General features: G+C 53.4%; 2 protein-coding genes across 5 annotated transcripts in view; one reads left to right on the forward strand and one right to left on the reverse strand.

Moving 5' to 3' along the window:
- Positions 1 to 6674, forward strand: part of Pde1b (phosphodiesterase 1B) — a 29210-nt gene extending 22536 nt beyond the window's left edge. For all 3 annotated transcript variants that reach the window (XM_004649932.2, XM_045152015.1, XM_004649933.2), the window contains 10 exons: positions 203 to 343; positions 693 to 793; positions 886 to 1011; positions 1132 to 1233; positions 2181 to 2301; positions 2574 to 2655; positions 2985 to 3093; positions 3551 to 3681; positions 4884 to 5001; positions 5419 to 6674. In XM_004649932.2, the coding sequence (XP_004649989.1) occupies positions 203 to 343; positions 693 to 793; positions 886 to 1011; positions 1132 to 1233; positions 2181 to 2301; positions 2574 to 2655; positions 2985 to 3093; positions 3551 to 3681; positions 4884 to 4987 (1017 nt within the window). In that variant the 3' untranslated portion in view covers positions 4988 to 5001; positions 5419 to 6674. The remainder of the gene's footprint in view (positions 1 to 202; positions 344 to 692; positions 794 to 885; positions 1012 to 1131; positions 1234 to 2180; positions 2302 to 2573; positions 2656 to 2984; positions 3094 to 3550; positions 3682 to 4883; positions 5002 to 5418) is intronic.
- Positions 6675 to 7296: 622 nt separating this feature from the next.
- On the reverse strand, positions 7297 to 14542 carry Ppp1r1a (protein phosphatase 1 regulatory inhibitor subunit 1A). Of its 2 annotated transcripts, none has more exons than XM_045152016.1 (7): positions 14391 to 14542; positions 11051 to 11111; positions 10197 to 10234; positions 9757 to 9820; positions 9079 to 9162; positions 7932 to 8041; positions 7297 to 7444 (listed from the first exon to the last, which is right to left on the reverse strand). In XM_045152016.1, exons 1-7 carry the CDS (start codon positions 14472 to 14474, stop codon positions 7439 to 7441), a joined length of 447 nt encoding a protein of 148 aa, XP_045007951.1. In that variant the 5' UTR covers positions 14475 to 14542; the 3' UTR covers positions 7297 to 7438. The 2 variants fall into 2 exon arrangements, with proteins under 2 accessions (XP_045007951.1, XP_012803770.2); XM_012948316.2 differs by having other exon boundaries at positions 9007 to 9162; positions 14391 to 14541.
- Between the last annotated feature and the right edge of the window lie 8502 nt (positions 14543 to 23044).

Here is a 23044-nt window from a genome sequence, read left to right on the forward strand (position 1 = left end):
ACTCACCTGGGGATGAGGTCTTTTTATGTAGCCTAGGCTGGTTTCCTGCCTCGGTCTCCAAAGCGCCGGGATTAAAGGTGTGCACTACTACGCCTGCCCGACTGCCACACTGTCATGTAAAGGATGACAGGGTTGCTGATCTTAACCCCGTTGCCACCATTCCTGCAGACTCTTGATCTGTCTTGACTCCTCCCTCCTACAGATTCCTACTGTGTTTTTGATGAGTTTCCTGGAGGCCTTGGAGACAGGCTATGGGAAGTACAAGAACCCTTACCACAACCAGATCCACGCAGCTGATGTCACCCAGACAGTCCACTGCTTCCTGCTCCGCACGGGCATGGTGGTAGGTGCTTGGCCACATGCCTGCTTCAGGGTCTGTGGCTTCAGAACTGGGAAGCCTTGGCTGTCCTCCCAGTAACAATTTTCTCTTTGCTCCTTTAATATGCCAACATCTTCAAAGCCCAAATGAATTAACTTCCTTCAGAGAATTTCCAGGTGTGCCAAAACGTCCTGGGCAGTGCTGGGATTTGGTGGGAACTTGCTAGTGAGGGTGGAGGAGTGTCCTTGGCCATGTCAGGAGCTGGGACACCTGGCTGTATTTATCCAGGAATTGCTCTTGAAAGGGTGATGGCCCGAGTGGTATTGCTGTGTGAAATGGTCAGCCTCTCTCATCTTCTGCCTCTTTCTGCCAGCACTGCCTGTCGGAGATTGAGGTCTTGGCTATCATTTTTGCGGCGGCCATCCATGACTATGAGCACACCGGCACTACCAACAGTTTCCATATCCAGACCAAGTGAGCTGTGGGGCTGAAGGGGGAAGGAGGGGACAAGAGGGCCAAAGGAGCTCCTTATGGGGGCCTGAGCATGACCACATTCGGCTTCATAGGTCTGAATGTGCCATCCTGTACAATGACCGCTCGGTGCTGGAGAACCACCACATCAGCTCTGTTTTCCGAATGATGCAGGACGATGAGATGAACATTTTTATCAACCTCACCAAGGATGAATTTGTGTGAGCAGAAGCCAAAACGTGGCATTCCTGAACCCCTTCGCCCCAGTCCTTTCTCTGCTTCCTGGACCTCCCTCCCAGCAGTGCAGAGAGGGCAGGTCACTTCTCTGTCTGTCCTCTCAGAGAGCTGCGGGCCCTGGTCATTGAGATGGTGTTGGCCACAGACATGTCCTGCCATTTCCAGCAAGTGAAGTCCATGAAGACGGCCTTGCAACAGCTAGAGAGGTAGCATATGGAGGGGTGTGGCCAGGGCCACGTCAGAGGGCTGGGAAGGTGAATTGGAATATACTCTGAGTAATCAGTATGCTAGTTCCTTCCCAGGCTGTGGAGACTTACCTGGTTTGAGGCACCTATCTGAGTGTATCTGTGTAAGTGTGTGGTGTATGTGAACATGGCCTTGGGCTGGAAGTTGGTCTGCTGGAGGTCACATAAAAGCATGGATAGTGGCTCTCTTCTTCAGGGCAAGTGTACTCTGGAATGTTGGGAAATTCATTGAATTCCTCTGGACTCAGGTCCTTGTTTTTGAATTGTGCCTTCATCCACAACAGCTTGTCACTAGCTCCTATCCTGGTAGGGCATTCGAGAGTGTCGTGTGAGGTTAAAAAAGAACAAAAACAGAACAGATGCCATAATTATTACTAATGCTGCATAGGCGTAGCTGGCAGTATACAAATGTGTGCTGATCTCTGTAGAGAGATCACGGCAGGTCATTGTTAGGGGAGCTATAACAATAATCATGGTAATTGTCATTGTAAATAACATCTCCCCGGCATATATTGTGTGTCAGACACTCTTCTAAATACTTGTTATATGTCATTTAGTTCTCAGAATAACTCAATATGTGGTAGAGTTATTATTTCTAATTTTGGGTTGAAGAAAATGAAACAGAGAATTTTAGTAACTTGTACAGTGCCTCACAGCTAATAGGTGGTGGGTGGAGTAGGGAGTTGAGCCCACAACCTTTGATTCTGAGAGTCTAGGTTTTTAGCTACCTACATGCAGTGTGTGTGTGTGTGTGTGGGGGGGGAACATGCCTTGGAGGGTATTTGGAGTTGTATGAAAAGATATACAGGTGTGGGTCTGAGGAGGGTGTGATGAGAAGTTAGAGAATGGTGTAGGTTTTCTTTTCCTAGAAGATCAGTTTCCCTTTCCTCAACCTCTGCCCCAACCAGGATTGACAAGTCCAAGGCTCTGTCTCTTTTGCTCCATGCTGCTGACATCAGCCACCCAACCAAGCAGTGGGCGGTCCACAGCCGCTGGACCAAGTCCCTTATGGAGGAGTTCTTCCGCCAGGTACACGGCTTTTGCATGCCTCCCTCCACCCCCCGCCACTCCTGGGCCTTCTCACCCTGGCTCTGTAAGTTGCAGAGCTACAGCCAGCTGTTCTTTGCTCCTGACCAGATCCCAGGCCTGAAGTCTTGATCCTCAAGTCTTGGCACTAGTCACCTCCATTTGCAATCCTTCCTCTCCAGATGTAATGAGCAGCAGTCCCTCTCCTCCCACAGTAGCCTTCCATCACCCTGGCCCCTACAAGTAGGCAGGTCTAAGATGTTCTCTCTCTCCAGGGTGACAAGGAGGCAGAGCTGGGCCTGCCATTTTCTCCACTCTGTGATCGTACCTCCACGCTGGTGGCTCAGTCCCAGATAGGTGAGTCCAAGAGGAACAGGAAGAAAGGCAGATGCTGGCATGGAATGCTCCAGTTACCCCCACTGCCACCCCACAACAAGCTACTCTTTTTGTCAAGGCAACGGTGCTGGGTTGGGGGGTGTGGTTCTGTGCCTGAAGCCAGGGACTGCAGGGGTGAGAGGAGCTGTCCAGGATCACTATCGTGTTATCTCAACATCAACCCCATTGCGAAAGTTCCAGCCCCAGGTCACGTCTCTTCCCTGTTCCACCTGCAGCCGGGGCTCACACCATGCTAAGTTGGTCCTCTGCTCATCTCTCCAGGTGAGACATTGCTTTGCCCCCTTCTGTAGGTTTCATTGACTTCATTGTGGAGCCCACATTCTCTGTGCTGACTGATGTGGCTGAGAAGAGTGTTCAACCTCTGGTGGACGATGACTCCAAGGCTAAAAGCCAGCCCAGGTGAGCATGGCTAGCGTCGTCTTCTGGTTCCAGTGAAGGGGATTTGGATGTGCCGAGGACCAGTTCATGGCTGGAAGCACAGCTGAGGAAGGGGCAATAGGCTACTCCAAGTTTGGAGGCCTCCTATTGTTTATCACACAGCGGGGCCTGGGAGGATGGGGCTAGAAAGGTATGTATGACGCACCTAGGCTCCTCATGTTATCCTCCCCTTAGGTATCCATACTGACTTTTACTAATTTTGTCTGTATTCTCCTTCTACCAGGAGGAGGTGTGGAGAGGGAGAGGTGCAGGGGGTGAGAGAGGGACAAGGGCTTAGTGGGTACTTAGTAGAGTGAAAAGGGCCTAGCTCCCTGGACCGCCTTCTGGCCTTCCTCTCCTTTATGCTGAGGTGATGAAGCAGGGTCTGGAGTAGGCTGGGTCTCACATCTAAAACTAAGGGAGCCTCCACTGCCTCTAGCTTCCAGTGGCGCCAGCCTTCTCTAGATGTGGACGTGGGAGACCCCAACCCCGATGTGGTTAGTTTCCGCTCCACCTGGACCAAGTACATTCAGGAGAACAAACAGAAGTGGAAGGAACGGGCAGCAAGTGGTAGGTGCCTCTGTGTGTGTGTGTGTGCGCGCGCACACGCGCACACGCGTGCATGCATGCATGGATACATCTGTCTGTCCGTCTGTCATGGGAGTGGTTAGTGGAGAAGCAGAAGGTCCATTTTCCTTAAGCCTTGGCAATTTTTTTTTATTTTTAAAAATATTATTTATTTATTTATTTATTTGAGGGAGAGAGAGAAGGGTGGGGGGGAGAAAGAATGGGCATGCCAGGGCCTCCATCCACTGCAAATGAACTCTAGATGCATATGTCATCTTGTGTAAATGGCTTATGAGGGTCCTGGAAATTGAACCTGGGACCTTTGGTGTTACAGGCAAGTGCTTTAACCACTAAGCCATCCCTCCAGCCCAAATTTTTAAAATATCTATTTGAGGCGGGGGGGAGGAAGGAGGGAGGGAAGGGTGGGCAGGCAGGCAGGCAGGCAGGCAGATCGAGAATGGGCACACCAGGGCCTCTAGCCACTGCAAATGAACTACAGATGCATGTGCCACCTTGTGCATCTGGCTTACATGAGTATACTGGGGAATTGAACCGGGGTCTTTAACCTTCACAGGCAAGCACCTTAACTTCTAAGCCATCTTTCCATTCCAAATCCTGGGCAATTTTTGATCCACAGAGTTGGAAATAGAGCCAGTTAGACTAAGGTTAAGGTCACAGGCAAGTCTGACTGGCTCGAGAGAGGTTAGGGACAGTCATAGTATCCCACCCCATAGGACCCCATGCACATCGTGGTCTCCTGACTTTGCACTGGGTTCCAGTTTGTGAGTTTTTCAGGGAGGTAGGGTAGACAAGCTCAGCTTAGAGGAAGCTGATGGATGAGAATCTCCTAATTTTCTGCACATACTCCTTGGTTCTGGAGAAACAACTTTTTTTTTTGAGGGAGGGTCTCACCATGACCTGGAATTCACTATGTAGTCTCAGAGTGGCCTCAAAGTCATAGGATCCTCTCACTTCTGTCTCGGGGGGCGGGGGGAGCAGGGAGAGAGAGAGAAAGTGAGCTTCAGGGTCTCTAGCCACTGCAAACTAACTCCAGATGCAGGCACCACTTTGTGCATCTGGCTTTAGGTGGGTACTGGAATTAGGGTTGTCAGGCTTTACAGGCAAGCACTTTAACTGCTGAGCCATCTCTCCAGACTGAGAAACTACTTGATCTCAAGTCAGTGTCTTTGGTTCATTCACTTCAGGCATCACCAACCAGATGTCCATTGATGAGCTTTCCCCCTGTGAGGAAGAGACCCCACCCTCCCCTGCAGAAGACGAGCACAACCAGAATGGGAATCTGGACTAGCTGGGGCTGGCCAGGTGAGCCTGGATGTGGAGCTGGGGCTGGGGGCAAGTCAGCCTGGCCTTCGTGGTTCATCTTGCGGGGTCTGCTGGACGGGAACTTCTCTCCCTCTTTCGGGGCAGTGAAATGGAGGAAGTGGAGGCATGGGACTGAGTCAAGGGAAGCAGGGGAATCCTACCACCTTCCATCCTACAGTCCTTGAGGAAGAAAGAACAGAACAGCAGCAGGCAAGATTGCACACATGCCAGGCTGGGCACAAGGCTCAGCGAGGTCAGATGAACTTGCTCATACCATGGCTGGCACACTGCAGGCATTTACACACGATTGTACTGAGGACTCATTGGGGATTGGGTGGGGCTCACAGAAGGAAAAGGAAGGCCAGGTGGAAGATGAAGGCTAAGACCAGAGCACTCAAGCATTTCCTCTTTCCCCAGGTCCTCACTGAGCCCAAAGTGTTCGATGTCATTAGCACCATTCATCAGGACTGGCTCCCCCATCTGCTCCAAGGGAGTATGGAGGTCTTGGGAGGAATAGCCCACATGAAGGCCAAATGCCAGAGCTGGTGGGGTGGGGGGAAGGGCCCCTCCCCACCTGAAACTCATTGGGGCACAAGCCTGGGGAACCTCAGGGCCCCATTGGTCACTGTGCCCACCCCCTGCCTCTGGTTCCTCTCCTGGCCAGGTGGCTACCTGGGAGGGGTTACTCACTGGAGGCTTCCCAGGGCCTGGAGGGGAGGGTCAGAGATGCCAGCCCCCTGGGCCCTCTCCCTTCTTCTTGCCTCCAACTTTCAAAGCAATACATTTTGGGGGTTCCCTCAGCCCCCTACCCCAGATCTTAGCTGGCAGGTCTGGGTTCTCCTCCTCCCCCAGGGAAGAGCTGGAACAGGCTAGGAAGCTGGAGGTTTCCAAAGCCCAGTGTGTGAGGGGTGTTCCTTCAGGGCAGGGTACTGTTCTATGACAGGGGAGGGGAGGGATTCCTCTTGACCCCAAACTTGCACTGCTTTAGCCTTGCCCCCAGCCCACCCCTGCCGTTCCCCCAACTCTGGGCTGAGGGGGTCCTTTCCTGAGGTCCTCAAGAACTTGGGGCTGGTCTGGGCTCCTGGGGCTTGTCACCTGCCCTGGCTGAGTCTCCAGCCCTTTGCCTCCTTCCTGTCCTGGGACCAGGAGGCTCCCATCCGACCAATGTCTGTAGAAGCTTTGAGGTCTTCCCAGCAAAGCACCTTCAGGTTGTGTCTTATGAACACAGGAGGGAGAGTGCAGCTGGGGGGCCAGGTGCATGGCAGGGGTGAGGTGGGACGAAGTAATCCCTGTTGCTACAGAGTCCCTCCTGCTTCCTATCCCCCAGAACTGGCCTAGTTGCAGGCACCAAGAGATCGGCTCCCCTGGGACCCTAGCAGGTGGAAAGCAGTTGGGGGAGGGGAGCAGGACTGCCACAACCTTGACCACTGGAGAGACCCAGCCAGGAGGTGTCCCCTCCGGTCCTCAGGCTCCTTGCCCCTGGGAAGACTAAGGCCAGGTGACTGTCCTCCTCCTTCCTTGTAAATACCAGCCATGCATTTGTACAGTGAGCCCCATTCTTGTGAAGTCCATCTCCATGGTCTTTTAGACCTGCTGCCCTGAACCGCATGTTACTCCCCTTGGTCTCCCAGGCCCCTGCTATAGCCAGAGATCAATAAAGAAGGGAGACTAGCTGCCTGTGTGTGGTGTTCACTGGGTGGAAGTCCCCCATCTTGGTCAAAATTAGCAGAGAAGCCGGGCTGGAATCAGCTCCTGTGGGTGGTGTTTGCCTTGACCTGCCCTGGGTGCTTCTGACAAGGGTGACCCTTGTGGTTCTCATCCATCCTCTTCTATATTCCTCTTTGTTATGGGATTGGATTAAGAAACAGTGGCCACACAGCCAAGGATAGAAAAATCCACAGGGCCCAGGGCCAGTGTGCATTTCCCCTTTATGTCCAGCAGATGGCAGCCATAGCACAGGCATCACAGCTGCCCAGGAACTTGACTCTTCCCGGCTCCTAGTATCTCAGCTACCCAGCAGCCCTGTGAGGTGGGCGGAGCTTTCTTTGGTAAGAATGGAGAACCTGGGGGTGCCCTTGGCATCCTGGGAGTTAAGTCTTCCTCCTCCCTGGCCCACATCTCTCTTCTAGTCAAGTAAAGGCCAGGCGAGGGAAACCCCTTCTCAGAGCTTCTGCCAACTCTCCGATTTCCTCCCTCCTTATACATGAGGCCCCAGGTGGGCACTCTGGAAGTGACAGACAAGAGGGGAGGAAGGATCGGTTCCCTAGCCTGGACAAAAGGAAAGTGCCAAGGACCTAACATCAAATTTATCACTTTTTTTTTTAAATTTATCACTTTTTAAAAACAGGGTTTCTTTTCCTCAAAAGTGAAGAAATTAGAAACATCCAGTGTCCACGTGTTGCAAATCGCAGTGGCAATCCCAGGATACCTCCTCCTCTCAGACCTGTCGTGGGGGAGGGAGGGTGGGAAGGGAAAGTGATCAAGTGACCAGAGACTCATATGTCCCCTCTGGTCTGTCCAACCACCCACTTTCTTGGGAGACTCCTGCTGCGAGCCTGAGTCTGGCCCTTGTCCCGAAAGCAGAGGTCTGGGGATTGTAAAGTCAGCACCCAGGGGCTTTCTGCTTAGTACCTCTGTCCTCAGTCATGGCTATGCACAACGTGAGCAGGTGAGGAGCTCCCTTTGGGGTCCAAATGCCCTTTATCAAGAACATCTGTGGCCTACTTCTGTCACCTGTTCAAGAAGGTCTACACAGAGACTTGTCTCAGCCCTTCCTGCGGCTTCCTGCTTACATCTCCATTCTCTTCATTGTCCTCACCACAAAGACTAGCTTTTCAGCGACAGAAGCTGCCCCTTTGTTCCCTTGTTCTCCCGTTCCAAACATTAGCCCCTGGCTCTATCCCCTCGAATGTGGTCTCTTGGGGGCTTACCGAGTCGGCTCCGTGGGAACCCAGTGGTGGCATCTGGGATGAAGGGTCCTCTGAGTTGGGTTCTGCAGTGCAGCACTCCCTAATCTTGGGGGTGGTGGCTTCTGCAGGCTCTGGGGAGGGAGAGTTGTGGACAGAGGGAAGACAGCACTTATTTAGGGGCTGTTTCTGCTGCTAACAAACCTACCAGACCAACAATGGTTTCTCTGCTCAGTTGCTACCATAAGTCACTATATATATATGTATATGCACACACACATTTAACTAGATATATACCAAAGCAACTAGATATTGGGGGTAAAACACAAATGATGTAGAAAAGTTTATAAAGATGGGGTATGAACTCAATGTGAGGCTACACCTGACCTGAGCTGAGGCCATTTTTAGTATTTATTTATCTTACTTAATGAGACCACTCATTAGATTGTAGAATATTAGTGTGTTTGATTATAGGGTGCTGTGCAGAGAGGGTTATTTATGTAGTGGTGTATACACATTCCTTTCATACAGTGGAAGTGTTCTGACTTCTGAAATGCATCCAAGAGAAGGGACTGTGGCCATGGATTAACACCAGTGCCACAACACCCCCTGTCTCACAGGTTCTGAATGTGTCAGGTACTGAGCCAGACTCATTGGAACACTCAGAGACGGCTAGCGAAACAGACACCGTCATTGTCACATTGTAGCTTTACAGGCCGAGGTTAAGTGGCCTGAGTCATTCTCCAGGCTGGCTGTTAAAGTGGCGAGTGGCAGAGCCAGGCCTGTAGCCCTGGCCATGCTGAGTGAAGGCTGAGTGCTACCCCATCATGCCAACTTTCCCTAGTCACAACATGATTTCTGAGGTTCAAGGTGGGATGCAAGGGGTGGTGTCAGTGCCCTGTGGTCCAGTAAGAGGGGGGAAGACACACACACTTGCAATGAGTGTGCCATGCATCCAAATCCTTGACGGGGTTTTTGGTTACTATTCCATCTCTAAGGCTGAACCACCTCTTCCTCCCTTTGTGGGTAAGGCCGCTGGGCTTGCCTCCTGCTAGGCTGGGGAACAGAATGTCTGAGGCCCTCCCCAGCCCACACATACTTTGTGCTGTCCCAGAGGTGCCCAGCGTTGACGCGGCTCCTGTGTCTGGGATCCCAGGTGGGCAGGACTCACTAGTCTCTGTGCTTCCAGCAGCTCCCTCAGGCTCCTCTCCTTGCTTCTGTTGCCCCAGGTGATGCTCAACCATTGTCTGGAGTTCTGGAGGCACAAGGAAAGGGAGCAGACACTGGACATGACTGGCTAGACTATCCCCTGTGGTCCCCCAAATCCAACAGCTCCCACTAACAGCTCTGGACACATTGCTGGGGTTTTGCCCTTCCTGTGGTGCACTGAGATCTAAACAAGGAGAGGCCACTAGCTGAGACTCAAGCTATAGCATAAAGGTCCTCCTTTAAAATGTAAGGGAGGCAAGAGGAAGAGCTTTTCAGGATACAAGACACTCATGCTGTGCTGGGACCACAGTCTCCCCTTGGGGGCGGGAGAGAAGACTCAGTTTGGATTCAGGAAACATTTGAGTGCCTTTCATGTGCTGCGCTGGCGAGCCTACATGTATTATTTAATATCGGACACAGCGAGGTGGCATTCGGGCAGCGAGACCATTTCTCCACGGCCAAGGCTACAACCTATCAGTATAAGAACTGGGGTTCCAGTCACCCTCCACCTAGCAACAGCTCCACTCAAGGGCAGAGTCAGTGACCTACCAATGACTTCCTCCAAAGGGTCACTGAATCCTCCCCCCTCCGCCCCAGCTTCAGGTACGAGGGAGCAAGGGACAAAGAGGGGTTGCCGAACCTTTCATTGTGGGTGTGGTGCGTGTCGTCTTCTTCCGTTGCCTTGGGGACATCGACAGAGTGGACTGTGAAGGACACAAAGCTTGGGTGGGTGCCAGCCCTTCCTGCCCTCTTCTGCTTTAGGTTTAGAAGTCAGGAAAGGTGGGCTTCAGCAGCAGCAGATTCCTGTTTCCCAGCTGCCTCCACATGGTGAGTGGGCAGACCAGGTGGGCAATGTGCCCTGTGTAGAGGTCCACTCGTACACCTTGTGGGTGCAGGGAAGGGAGAGTCAAAAAGTCCCATAGGTGGGGCTTGGGGTTTTGCTTTTGGTGCTGGGAAGTGAGGCCAATCTTGTACATGCCAGGGAGCCATGCCCATACACAGGCCCAGGGTTTGGAAGATTATTTCCCAAATGCGTCTGCGGCTGCTTTGAACAGATCTGGGTGGGAGGAGCCAGCTCACCTTGAGAAGAGGGTTGGGGATCCGATCTTCATCTATCTCTGGGCGGAACAAGGGAAAGATGGTGATAAGGACAAGAAATCCACTCCAAAAAGAGCTGATTTCCTAAAGGGAGGGGTCTATACCATCACCTCTCTCCTAACCTGTCCCAGGTCCCTAACCTGTACCCTCTGGGTTCCCCTTGGCACCACTGGCTGGCTCCACCCAGCCTGGGCGCTGTGGTCAGTCTGTGCTGACATCCAGGCCTCAGACCTTTTGCTTTTATTCTTCCTCTGCCGCCTGTCTCCCTCCACTCATTCTCCCAGCCCAAGGCTAGAACGGAACTCTCATGGGAGCAGGACTCCATCAGAGATAACTGAGAACTTGTGGTGGCCAGGGTGCACAAAAGTACATTTATGGAAGTTGGGGGTGGTGGTGGTGGGGATGAACACCCAGGCATCCTGAACTGCATTCATTAGTCTGGCCTTCTCTCCTCTGCTCCGGTGAAGCTCTTTCCCCAGACCTCAGTGAGGACCCTGACCAGAATACCAGCTGCTTCCCAGGGCTGTTCTAACCTTCCCTTTCCCCTCTGGGGGCCCTGAAGCCCGTTGATGGAGGCGGTCCCTCCCCCTCACAGCTGTCACTGCCTTTGGGGGTGGGGGTGGTGGTATCTCAGTTGCTGGAGAAACCTGGAAGGCTGTTGCCGCAGCAACCAGTATTCAGTTGACCATCCCAATTCCTGGGGGTCTTTGGGACCAAGTGGTCTCCTCCCCTTTCCAAAAGCAAAAGAAATACTCATGACTCAGGTCTGCTCCTCTCTCTGGCACCCATATCCTCTCACAGGGACCCCTTCCCCAGAGATCCATCCCTTGGGTTACCTGGGGATGACTGGTCACTGGTCAGCACAAGGGTGGCAGGGGTGGGGCGGCGCCTCCGGATCTGAGTTAGGGTAGAAGGAAGGAAGGAGAATTAGGGTGTGAGAGAAGGAAGAGGTCAAGTACGTGGGAAACACCACTGAGAAACACAGTCCAGGCTGGCCCACTTCATGTCCCTCAAAAAATGGCACATTTTTGGAGGAAGCACATTATTGGCTAATTCCTTTTCTCTGTGGAGAGCATGTCTGCTGACCCAAGAGCTCTCCTGGGCAATTTTGCCCATTCCCCTCTCCTCTCCCCTCCCTGCCCCACTCCTGTCCTGTCCAGTTCCCCACTCAGCAGCTCGATCTGGTCTATGCATCGATCTCTGGCCTGCTGTCCCTCCGTCCATCCTGGATCAATGGTCTGAAATAACCTGAGAGGGCAGAGGGCTTTCCCTCAGTCTCCAAGCCCACTTCCTCAGACAGACATTAACCTTTTGTGAGCTAGTGCCTGCCTTCAGAGGGCCTGCCTCAACTCCCCTGCCCCCAGCCTGCAAGGAAGGGTTCCTTTCATCTGGCCCTCATTCCTAGGATCTGCCTGGATCTTAATAGACTAGTTTTCCAGACTGGTCAGGAAGTTGGAGAAATCCTAGTCGTGGTGAATAGAATGTGGGGAAAGATCCTTTGTAGAATCTTGGCTAGGGCCAAAAGATTAGGCCATGGTCTGATCTAAAAAACTAGCATATAAAGCTGACTACTGTTGGGGCTCTGACTGCCCTGTCCTCCTGAGGCTGTTCTTCCATCCTGCTGTTGATAAAGGTGACTGCCCTTGAAGTTCAGGGATTCCTGGGAAATGTAGTTTTTCCTTTCTGGGGAAGATTCGGGATTGAAAGAGAGTGGGACCTTAGGGTGAAGGCAGGCAGCTTCCTCCAGGGCACCTGTGGGCAGGAAAGGCTAATAGGGCTGGGAAGTGGGAGGACTGGGGCGAGGATGCCAAAGGATCCAATCCCTGACTGTGCATGGCCATCAGTTGCTGTCACCACTAGTGGCCACGGAGGCTGGTGTGTGAAATGCCTAGAAAGTGGACATAGTAGGAGGGGCTGTTTGAGCCAGAGAGGGGGAGCTCTCCCCAGAAAGAAAAACAGTATTCACCGAATGGGGAAGTGTGGGGGTAGGACATTCCTCCAAGAGAATCAGTGGCATGTTTTTAGTGACATTTCAAGGTCCCTGGCAATGTGTCTGTGTGTGTGTGTACACAAGTATGCACAAACATTAACTGTGAGTTGTCTCTGGCTGTTCCGGTGGAAGGTGTATGTGTGGGGAACACTCCTTTCCTGGGGGTGGATTCCTCAATGCCGTCTGCTGTAGGTGTGTGTGGGGTGAGTGGGTTGGACACCTGCATTTGGAGCCCAAAGAGACTTCGCCTGAGACAAACATGACAGCTGGGCTCTGTGAACTTGGACCTGCCTACCACTTAACTCACTTCCTTGCTCTGCATAGGGATTTGAAGCACCCAGAGTCCTAGAGCACCCCGAAATCCCACAATGGGAGGAGGGGAAGTCACTTCCCAGACAAAGCTCAGGCACCCAAGCTACTTGGAAACAGGTAGATGCTCTATCCCAGATGCCAGATCTCAAGGACAGCTGGTGTCTTTGCTTGTGACTTATTTTCAAGCTGGGCACGCCAAGGCTCTGGTGGTGGTGTGCACCCCTCCATCCACCACCACTCTGAGCCCCACAACTCCTTTCTGGCTCTTCTCCCCTGCGGGGCTTGGGCAGTCAGTCTTCACCCAGGAGCCGTCAGCTTGCACACAGGGTAACAGGGCAGGTGGGGCTGGGGCTGGACTGCAGGTAGACTTTCCAGCCCAGCAGAGAGATTTCCTAAGGTGGAGAAGAGAAGGCCCAGGTCCCAACTCTCTAGTACCTGGCTCCCTAACATTGTCACACCCTCCTCCCTTGTCCCCAGCTCCCTGGACCAGCTGGCCTACCCCCCCACCCCCGCCCCACCTGCCTGCTCCAATACCAAACAGAAGCAGGTGTCAGGCTCTGCCTGTGCCAGCCCAAGGTAGCTTTCCTAAGAGCTCCACCTCCTACGGTCCCCATTCTTGGGCCCCTTTTCCTGAGCCAGGGGTTCTGGGCTTAGACTTTTCCCCAGAGTGCAAGGGAAGGATCCCCATTCTCCTCATCTCAGGTCTGTAAGGTCTCAACGCATCTGGCCACACCTTAGAGCTCTGGAACTGCCCTGTCCCCCCCCCCGCGCCCCCTCCCCGCTGGGAGAGGAGAGAGCCGGTCCACCTGCACCTCCCTTTGCCTTCCCATCCCGACCTTTCTACTAAATGGTTGGAGCATGGTGGAAACCCATCCCAGGAGGTCACAGAATTGTTCAGGTGGGGAGGTTGGCAGGACCTGGGGGCCGAGCCTCTGCCAGGGGTGGGTGTTCTTGGGAAAGGGAATGCGGAAAGAGATGGGGCCACGAGCAAGCATGCAAATGTTCATCAAGCAGGCTGCAGGTAGTAGCGTCTCCACGCTCACTGGCTCAGTGTCACCGAGACACACGCTGTTCACACTCACACACTGCCGCCCCTGCCAGGCTGCTCCGAGCTAAAAATAGGCCAGGCCAGGAGGCTGGGCCAGGGAGGGCCCTGCACTCCCACCCCGCGAGCCAAGCTTTCTCGGGTGGTTTGTCCACGGCTCCGCTAGGACCCCAACCCCAGTCTGCCTCCACCTCGAGCCTCGCAGTGTGGCGCCCCGCATCCCTCCCCCACTCCCCACTCCAAAGGGCAGGAGTTGGAACCAGGACCCACGTGTTCTGACTTGGACAGGGGAGCTCCAAGCCTGCTGACCCCTCCCTGGCCCCCAAAGCCCACCCTCGGCTTCTTTGGTGTCACTCTCCGAGCGCTGTCAAGTGCGCTGTGGCCTGGGGAGCGAGGAAGGGCGGAAAGCTGTCTCTTCTTCCCACTCGCCGTGCCCAGCCCCGCGGTACCCTTCAAGCTCAGCGCTGCTCAGCGCCACCGCCCAGCTCGGAAACTCTTGGGGGAAGGGGGGCTGATCGGCTGGGGGATGTGAAGTCGCTGAGCGGGGAGGGGTCGTGTCCTCAGGCCGCCCCTCCCAGAGCTGGGGAGGCAGAGAGGGAGCGATGCTCCGGGAGTGCTGGGGCGCGCTCGACCTCTGCTCCGTCTCTGGCGAGCACAAATGGGGAGAAGGGGGCTCCACCGGTGGGGGAGGGGATGGAGAACCTCCCCAAACCGAGAGCGTGCGTCCTCGAAAGGGCGGACTGCCTAGAATGATGGGGGGGGACGGGAGACGCGGCGGGGATCCGGGTCCCAAGAGTCCGGGCTCCCACCGCCCCGCCCTGCCCCGCACCTGCTCGGCCGCCTCGGGGTCCAGGTGCGGCTCCAGCAGCGGGACGGTGAACTGGATCTTCCGCGGGCTGTTGTCGGGCTCCATGGCGCGGCGGCGGCGGCGGGACTCGGGCTGGGGCGGGCGCGCTAACCTCTCCGCTGCGCTCCGGCCCCGGCCCCAGCCCGGCGCTCGGCTCCCGGCTCGCGGCTCGGGCTCTGCGCGCGGGGTTCGGCCCGGGGACTGTGCGGCCGCCGATTGGCTCCGCGCCGCCCCTCCCGGCCCCCTCCCTCCCTCCGCCAGCCCCGAGCCTTAACCCTGTCGTGACCGCGCCGGCGGCTGCGCGGGTCACCGCCCCTCGGGCTAGCTGGCCAGGGCCGGTCGCTGTCGTCGTCGATAGCAGGCCAGACACCCTGGTATCCTAGGAGTTCTGGGCAGAGAGGGCCTTTGGGGTGCGGCAAGAACTTCTCCCCAAGCTGGGAAGGGTTTTAGGGTCTGAGAAAGTGGAGGGGCGCTGCCGGAGAGGAAGATTGCCTTTAAGATCTAAGGGGAGGCCGGGCGTGGTAGCGCACACCTTTAATCCCAGTACTTGGGAGGCAGAGGTAGGAGGATCGCTGTGAGTTCAAGGCCACCCTGAGACTGCAGAGTAGATTCCTGGTCAGCCTAGGCAAGAGTGAGACCCTACCTCGAAAAACAAAACAAACAAACAAAAATGTAAGGGTCCAGTGTCACAGACAAACCAAGGACCCAGAGGTTAGGCATGCAGTAGGAGGGATGAGGAGTAGACTTGGAGAGGACTTTCCCTAGAGAGAAACACTAGAGCGTGAAAGGTGAAAAGTTGGATGGGAGGTGTGGAGTCTGGACACCCCGGCAAGCGCATACTCAGGGGCAGGGAGAGCGAAGGGAAGCCCCCCCCACAATTCCGAGGGTCTCCAGGGAGAGCGTCTCTCGGCAAGTGGGCGGAGGCCTCTGGGGAGAGAGGAGCATCTGAGGCTCCACAGAGGGAAGGAATCGTGGGGGTGGGGAGCCCATCATGCTTGTGAAATAGATTTCACTTTCTGCTGGCTACGTAATGGGGCTGTGAAGTGGGTGAAAGGCTTGCAAGGGGAGCTGGGAGGGGGGCGGAGAGGGATGCTCCTTTGGTGGGGGGGGGTTGTTTACTGATGGGGCCGGTGTCCACTTTCACCACTGGCAGAACAATGAAAGAGCAGCTGTGCAGTTAGACTACGTGAAGAACTTACTGGGTGGGTGTGGAACCAAAATGCCAATCGGCACTAGCCAGTGAAGAAGACAGGATATTCATAGGGGCTGGTGTGCTAGCCTGTGCTAGCTGTGGGGCTCACTGGACAGAGGGAGGGAGGGAGGGACCTGACTGGATTTGGGGGAGGAAGGGGAAGGAGGGAACTGTAATGCTGGAGGAGGGGCAGGAGATCGGCCTCCCTAATCTAAACCGTGCAGCCTGCGCTTTCTTTGCAGCTTTTCCGCCTGCCTGTCTTCTCCAGGCTCCGATCCCCTGGTCAGCTTCCTCAGGGCCCCTTCCCCTCTCCCTCCCAAAATAGCCTCTTCCACCCTCCTCCTCTAGGGATCTCTTTACACAGGCGGCGGGATCAGCTTTCTCTGGGCCAGGCCGGGGTTGCAGTCACCCAGTGGGTGCTGAAAGCTCCAGCCAGTGGGACCTCCATTTGGGTGTTAACCGGTCCTGTGTCCATTACTTGGACCCGGGAAATACCTCTCCCATCCAGCTCATTCTGACTCTGGGTAGCCGGGCCGCCCAAAACAGCTGGCCAGGCTTCCTCATCCCACTTGGTTCCCAAAGTCCGAGCACCCCCACCCGCAGAGGGGCCGTGGAGGAAGGGTTCCAAAGCTATTGGAGCTGGGGTGCAGAAGATGCCTTAGGGCTCAGCCACCTGGTCTGTCCTTGCTGTCCTCCCCCTTTTCCCACACAGACACGCAGTGCCAGAGGCACAGAATCCTCTAAACAGGGCCATTCCCCGTTTCCCTCTGCCTAGGCAGAAAGCAGCGTTTTCCACCCCTCAGCCTGGAGACCCAACCACCCATGGCCTTTGCCCAGGGTCAGAAGCCTCCCTTGCGGCCAGGGTGAGTGAGATAAGGGCTGTACAGAGCAGGTTTCCACCTTAGGCAGAGCCCAGGGATTTCTGGCTTGTCTCAGGAGGTCTACCACGTCTCACAGTTCTCTTAAGACCCCACCCCAGTGGGTGGCCCAATCTGCTAGGTCTCTTCAAACTTGTCTGGCCATGGGAACTCCTCCCCTGTCTCCACACCCATCCTTTGTTCTCTGTTTAAGCCCCAGATTCCGACACCCCCTTGTCCTGAAATCTATAGCTAGAAAGAGCCCGTCCAGGGCCTTGGCAGGGTGAAGTGCTGGTGGGCGGCAGGGAGGAGATGTGGTGCCCAGCGCAGGCTGTGCCAGGGGAGTGGAGCGACGGCTGTGAAGGCATGTCATGTCACTTTGACCTTCATTGGTGCCCAGAGCTGAGTGAGTAGCTGTGAGGGCCCGCTGGGAGTGTGGGTGTAAGCGTGGGTTGCACACACACGGGCTCAGGGTGTTGCGGAGGGCCCGGAGCCCTTCCTAGTTGAGTAAGAGCAAGCAGTCCCTTCGTCCCACTCACATGTGTCTACGTGAGGTGTGCCCTGGAGTGCACGCCCCTGTCCCTGCTGCAGCTGCAGCTATTACAGGCACATTTCTAGCCTATAAATATTTAAGGTTACATGATGTGACTTGGTGATGTGGTCATTTCTTAGCAGCCCAGGTTCTCCTTGCTCTCTGGGTCAGCGTCTGGGTGGGTGGGGCTCTCTGTGTTTGAGCACCTTGTTTTCATTTAACTGCCCTCCTCAACCCACAAACGTAGGGCATTACTTTTCTAATTTCACAGCCAACCAAGAGGGTGGGCAACCAGGATGTGTGGCACCTGGGCAGCCTCTTGGGTGGCCAGGTTCAAAACTTCCCTCTGCTACCAATGCTTGGGTGAGTCTGTGATCACCCTGCTCCCCATGGGGCCTGCAGGTGTCTTCTTGCTCTAATATCCAGTTAGAGGCGCACCAGCCTTAGTGAGAAAGTCACGAAGCCAGGGCAGGGGCCAGGAGGAGTGTCCCACTTTTCCTGACCTGGCAGGGCAAACTCCTGTGCATGGAATGTACACAGTTGCTTGCACACCTTTGCGCACAGTTCCAGAGAGGGAATGCTAGAGGATTTCTATTTTTATTTTTATTTTCAGGCAGGGTCTCACTCTAGCCCAGGCTGATGTAGAACTCACTCTATTTCCAGCCTGGCCTTGAACTCACAACCATTATCCCATGTCAGCCTCTCTTGTGCTGGCATTTCAAAGGTGTGTGCTACCACATTTGGCTAGAGGATGCTTTTAACCCCCAAAGAAGCAAACTCCTCTGGTCCTCTTCTCAAAGCCATGTAGGTATCCCAGGGTGCTTTTTCTCCGGCCTTTGGAACTTCTTCTGGACCTATCTTTAGTACTGGTGTATGCTCTGAAAATCATCGCTGTTTTCTAGGGTGGCTTTGATTTCTTGAAAATTCCTGAGTAGTTGGGGACCGAGCCCTTTGAGGGAGGGAGTCCAGGTGGGGAGCAGGCCTTCTCTTGGAGGAAGGTGTGTGCACCCTTTCTGAGACAGTCCGTCTTCAAAGCCCATTTAGAAGGTATCTCTCTGCAGAAGATGTTTCCAGAACTTCTTGGAAGTCCTAGAGGCCCCATTGGGGTGGACACATGGCCTGTTGGGTGAAGGAAGACCCAGCCTCTTCTGACTTTGGCAGGCCCATTTGCCAACCATTCTGCCAGGCAGGTGACAGTCCTGCAGCTGGGACAGTCGGGAATGGGCCCACATGGCTGATTGAAGCGGAGGGGCACCTCCTTCTAAAGCACAGGTGGAGGTGGAATTGCCTGAGTGAGCAGCTGCCCAGGTCCTTGGGCTAGAGAGTGGAAGCAGTTGTCTCAAGAACTGGAGTCATGCAGGCACTTTCCCCAGCAAGCCAGATATGGTGCCAGTGGCTGGGTAGTGCTGGCCTGGACCGGGGCATGACACAGATGACCTCTTGACGTACATGGTAGCCCAGTGACCTCCAGCAGACTGGGGGGGGGCAACCACTAGGTAACTGTGAGCCCCAGCTCTCTAGCAGGTTAAATTGAGTCTTCAGCAAACATTTACTAAGGATTCACATGTCAGGCACTATGCTAAGTGCCCAGGATACAGTAGAACTCACAACAGATCCAGTTTCTGCCTCCTGCCAGCTTGCAGCTTAGTGGGTACCGGGGGTGGGGTGGGGTGGGTAGTGGCTGGCCAAGTAATCATTAGCTAGCAGTATCACAACAATGAAGGGGCAAGATGCCGTGGCACAAGGGGCAGCAAGTGGGAGGCCAGCAGGTGTTTGAGCTGCTCAGATCCACCCGCTTCTTCCAGGCTTAGCTTCCTTCAGCCTTGAGTCTACCTGGGTTCAAATTCCAGCTTTTCCCCTTAGTAGCTCTGTGGCCTTGGATAAGTTGCTTGACGACTCTGAACCTCAATTTCCTCAGCCCAAGAACTGGCACAAGAACAGGTACCCCTGTTCTTACAGTGAAGACTGGGCTGAGGTACTGTCCCACAGCACTTGGCATCCATTACCTACTTGCAAGTATTTTCTCCTTTGGCACTTGTAAAAGCAGGGGTAAGGAAGGGACATTTCAGTGCTTTCATAATGGGGAGGGCAGGAGACGGGGGTGGGGGGGGGTACCTCTACCTCTTCATCCAGGTCCTTGTTCCCACACTAGGCAGGTCAGCAGTTCTTGTCCAGCTGTGTCCTCACCAGCATGGGTGATCATCCTGCCCTGCTAATTAACACTTGTACTGTTAATGATTAAATCTAATGACTTTGAATTGGGGGTGGGAGGATGGAAAATTCCCCAACCACAGGACAGGATGAGGGTAGGTTACTGAGAGCAGGAGGCCAAGGCCCCCTGGGCTCTGCTGTTGTTATAGGTGGCTGGGGAGCTCAGCAGGGGATGGTGGAGGAGGGGTCATTTGAAAGTTACAGCTCTGTGGTCCTTCCAGGCTTGACGGATATACCTGGCCCCAGCCCCATCTTGGCATGTCCCAAATCATGGCCTAGGCATATCTTGGTTTACAACAGTGCAGGTAAAATCAAATCATGGCCTGGGTGTCCTTTGGCTCACTACAGTGTTGCCTCTATCTTTGCGTGACCTGCTTTCTTCTTGTATCACTCTTTGTCCTCTCATAAGGACACTAGTCACTAAACTTGGGTCCACCTTAAATCCAGAGTGATTTCACCTTGAGATTCTTAGTTAATTCAGCAGTGACCCTATTTCCATATCCTCAGGTTCTGGGGGGACATGTATTCTCTTCCCCTCCCCTCCCTTCCCTTCCCCTCCCTTCTCCTCCTTTCCCTTCCTTTCCTTTTCCTCTCCTCCCTTCCCCACCCCTCTCCTCTCCTCTCTTCTCTTACCTCCGTTCCTTGCCCCTTCCCTTCCTTTCTCCCTCCCTCCTTCCTTTTGTATGTGGTTTGAGTGTGAGTGGGTTTCTGTGTGTGTGCAGGTGCATGTGACAGCCAGAGGGAAGCCTCAGGTATCCTTTCTCAGGAATGCAGTCCACCTTTTATTTTATTTTAAATTTATTATTTTTTTTTATTGACAATTTCACCTTTTATTTTTGAAGCAGGATCTCTCATTGGCCTGGAGCTCCCTGATTTGGCTAGACTGGCTGGCCAGTGAACCTCAGGGATCCACCTGTGTCTGCTTCTTCAGCACTGGGATTCCAAGCATGTGCCACTAGGCCTGGCATTTTTACGTGGGTACTGGGGGTTGAACTCAGAGTCCCATTCTCGTTAAGCAAGCATGTTACTGTTTGAGTTAGCTGCCCAGTCCTTGGACATGCATTTTCAACCCAGAGCAGCTGGTGAGAGGGAGGTCTGACAGGGCAGGACCATGGTAAGTCCAAGATGCCTGGGGCTGGCACAGGAAGCTAGTGGCACCAGGTCTCCTGCCTGCCCATGAGAAGTGGAGGCAGTGCTCAGGACCCCTAGCAGGGTTGGGTTAGGTCTCCAGAGGTTTCAAAGGGGATGCTACTGGGTTAAAGAGGGAAGGGTCCCATCCAATCAAGAGATTTCCAGACGGGAAGGAAGGCTACTGATGGAACTTGAAGGGAAACTCTTGGGTCCTGTCATGCACTCCCAGCAGAGGCAGTTGTAACCTGCTTGATGAACAGCTTTATGTGTTGTAATTCAAAGGATGTTGCATCTGATTCCACAACCCAAGGTGCATGCGTTTCGTGCATGTATGTGTGTGTAGCATGTGTGGTGTAGTGTGTGTATGCTGTATGCATGTGTGTGTTTGCAGCTGCATGTACCCTGTGCTCACATGTGCAGAGGTCAGAAGAGAATGTAAAGAGTGTTCCTCTATCACTCTTTCATGTTCTTTTCTTTTTTAAAATTAGATATTTTATTTATTTATTTATTTGAGAGAAACAGAGAGAGAACGAAGCAGATATAGAGAGAATGGGCAGGCCAGGGCCTCTAGCCACTGCAAATGAACTCCAGATGCATGCACTAACTTATACAACTGGTTTATGTAGGTACTGGGGAATAGAACTTGGGTCCTTAGGCCTTGAAGGCTAGTGCCTTAACCAACCATATCCTCAGGTTCTGGGTGGACATGTATTCTCTTCTCCTCCCCTCCCTCCCCTTCCCCTTCCTTCTCCTTCTTTCCCTTCCTTTCTCTCCAGCCCCCATGTTATTTTCTTGAGACAGAGTCTCTCACTGAACCTGGATCTATGGTTTTCACTCAGACTGGTTGACCAGCAAGTCTCAGGGAGTGTCCCATCTCTTCTCCCTACAGGACTTGGGTTATAGGTATGAGTGACCATACCCAACATTTTCCATGATTACTGGGAACTGAACCCAGTCCCTCTCAGGATCTCATGTTTGCACCTTTATCCACTGGGCCTTCTCCTTAGCCTCCAAGGTGTATTTTGATTTCATGATATGCTATTATAGTTTTGTTTTCTACTATCCTTTACACCTTACTGGACGGGGGAGGGAAGGGGAGATTAGCAAGGGTAATTTTTTCCCCCTTGCTTCTAGATGAAGCCCTAGGAAAACGTCTTTGCTTTACTATGCGCTTTCAGGAAAGGTATAGTCTCAATTTGGAAAGCAGGCTGAACATGGTGGTGCATGCCTGTTATCCAGCTCTTGGCAAGTGGAGGCAGGAGGATCAGGAGTTCAAGGTCAGCCTCTGCTGCACAGTGAGTTCAAGGTCACTCTGGGCTGTATGAGACTCTTTCAAAAACCATCTTTAAATAACACCCCAGCATCCTGCAAACAACACAGAATGAAACAACAATAGCAACAATAACCTAAAGCACAATAAGGCAGAACTGGGCCAATTTGTGACTTACATCCTGAAACAATGTAATGATGTAACCCATACTTCAGATCGGCTGGCTCTGTTTTGGTGAAGCTTCCAGAAGGTGGGGAAGAAGAGGCTGTCTGTCATGCTGTTCCTGCTCAGGCCTCCTGCCCTCCTGGGTGTGTTCAGAGCCTTGCGGTGGGGGGTGGGGCGTGGGGCGGAGTGGACAGACACCTCAGTCCAGCAGTTGGAGCTCAGACTCCTCTTCCAACATTTGTCTTTTCCTCAGACTCTCTGTGCTACCTGGTGACTATTTTTCTATGGGTGTTCCTGGCTCCTCGCAGCTCATGTTAGCCCATTCACCCATGTCTCCTTGTTTTCAAAGCCTTTAACTGCTCTTCAGCTGCCAGGACCCATTTGTCCCATGACGCAGCCCCATGGGATCGGGCCAAACTGTGCCCAAGTCTCCTTTTCTCAGGAGCTCAGACCTCCCCTTCCCTTGCCAGGCAAATCTGGAAGCCAGGGCGTCTCCAGCTGCTTTCACAGGCTGCAGGTCCTCAGCCCTGTTTCTTCTGAACTTCCGTTTGCATGCTGACTCCAGAGCACTTTCCCCACCCCATGGATAACCGAGTCATGTTTCCTTACTGCTGAGTGGAATTCCACTGTGCGTGTGTGTGTGTGTGTGTACCACATCTTCATTATCCAATCATCAAATAATGGGCATCTGGGTTGCCTCCAGCTTTTAGCTATTGTGAACTGAGCAGCTATGAACATTGCTGAGCAAATGTCTTTGCAGTGAAGAGTAGAGTGTTTAGGGTAGATGCCCAAGAGGGGAATAAATAGCTCGGTCAGTTTGTAGCTCTATTTTCGTCTTTTTCAGGAGTCTTTATATTGATTGCCATAGTGGTTGTACAAGTTTGCACTCCCACCAGCCGTGAATGAGGGCCCTCTTTCCTCTCATCCTTGACAGCATTTATTGGCAGTTGATTTTTTAATGATGGCCATCCCGACTAGAGCAAGGTGGAATCACACAGCTGTTTTAATTTGCATTTCCCTGATGGTTAAGGACGTTGAACATTTTCTTAAGTGAGTTTCACCTATTTGTATTTCTTCTATTGAGAATTCTTTATTCAGTTCTCTGCCCCAGTTTTTGAGCAAATTGTTTGATTTCTTTTCATTGTTTAGTTTTTTGAGTTCTCTGTAGATTTTGGATATTGGGCCTCTGTCAGCAGCATAGCTGGTGAAGATTTTCTCCATTCTGTGGGTAGTCTATTAACTCTGTTTATGGGTTGTTTGTACATAAGCTTTTAAGCT

This window comes from Jaculus jaculus, chromosome 6, assembly GCF_020740685.1.
Source record: "Jaculus jaculus isolate mJacJac1 chromosome 6, mJacJac1.mat.Y.cur, whole genome shotgun sequence".
Lineage (NCBI taxonomy): Eukaryota > Metazoa > Chordata > Mammalia > Rodentia > Dipodidae > Jaculus > Jaculus jaculus.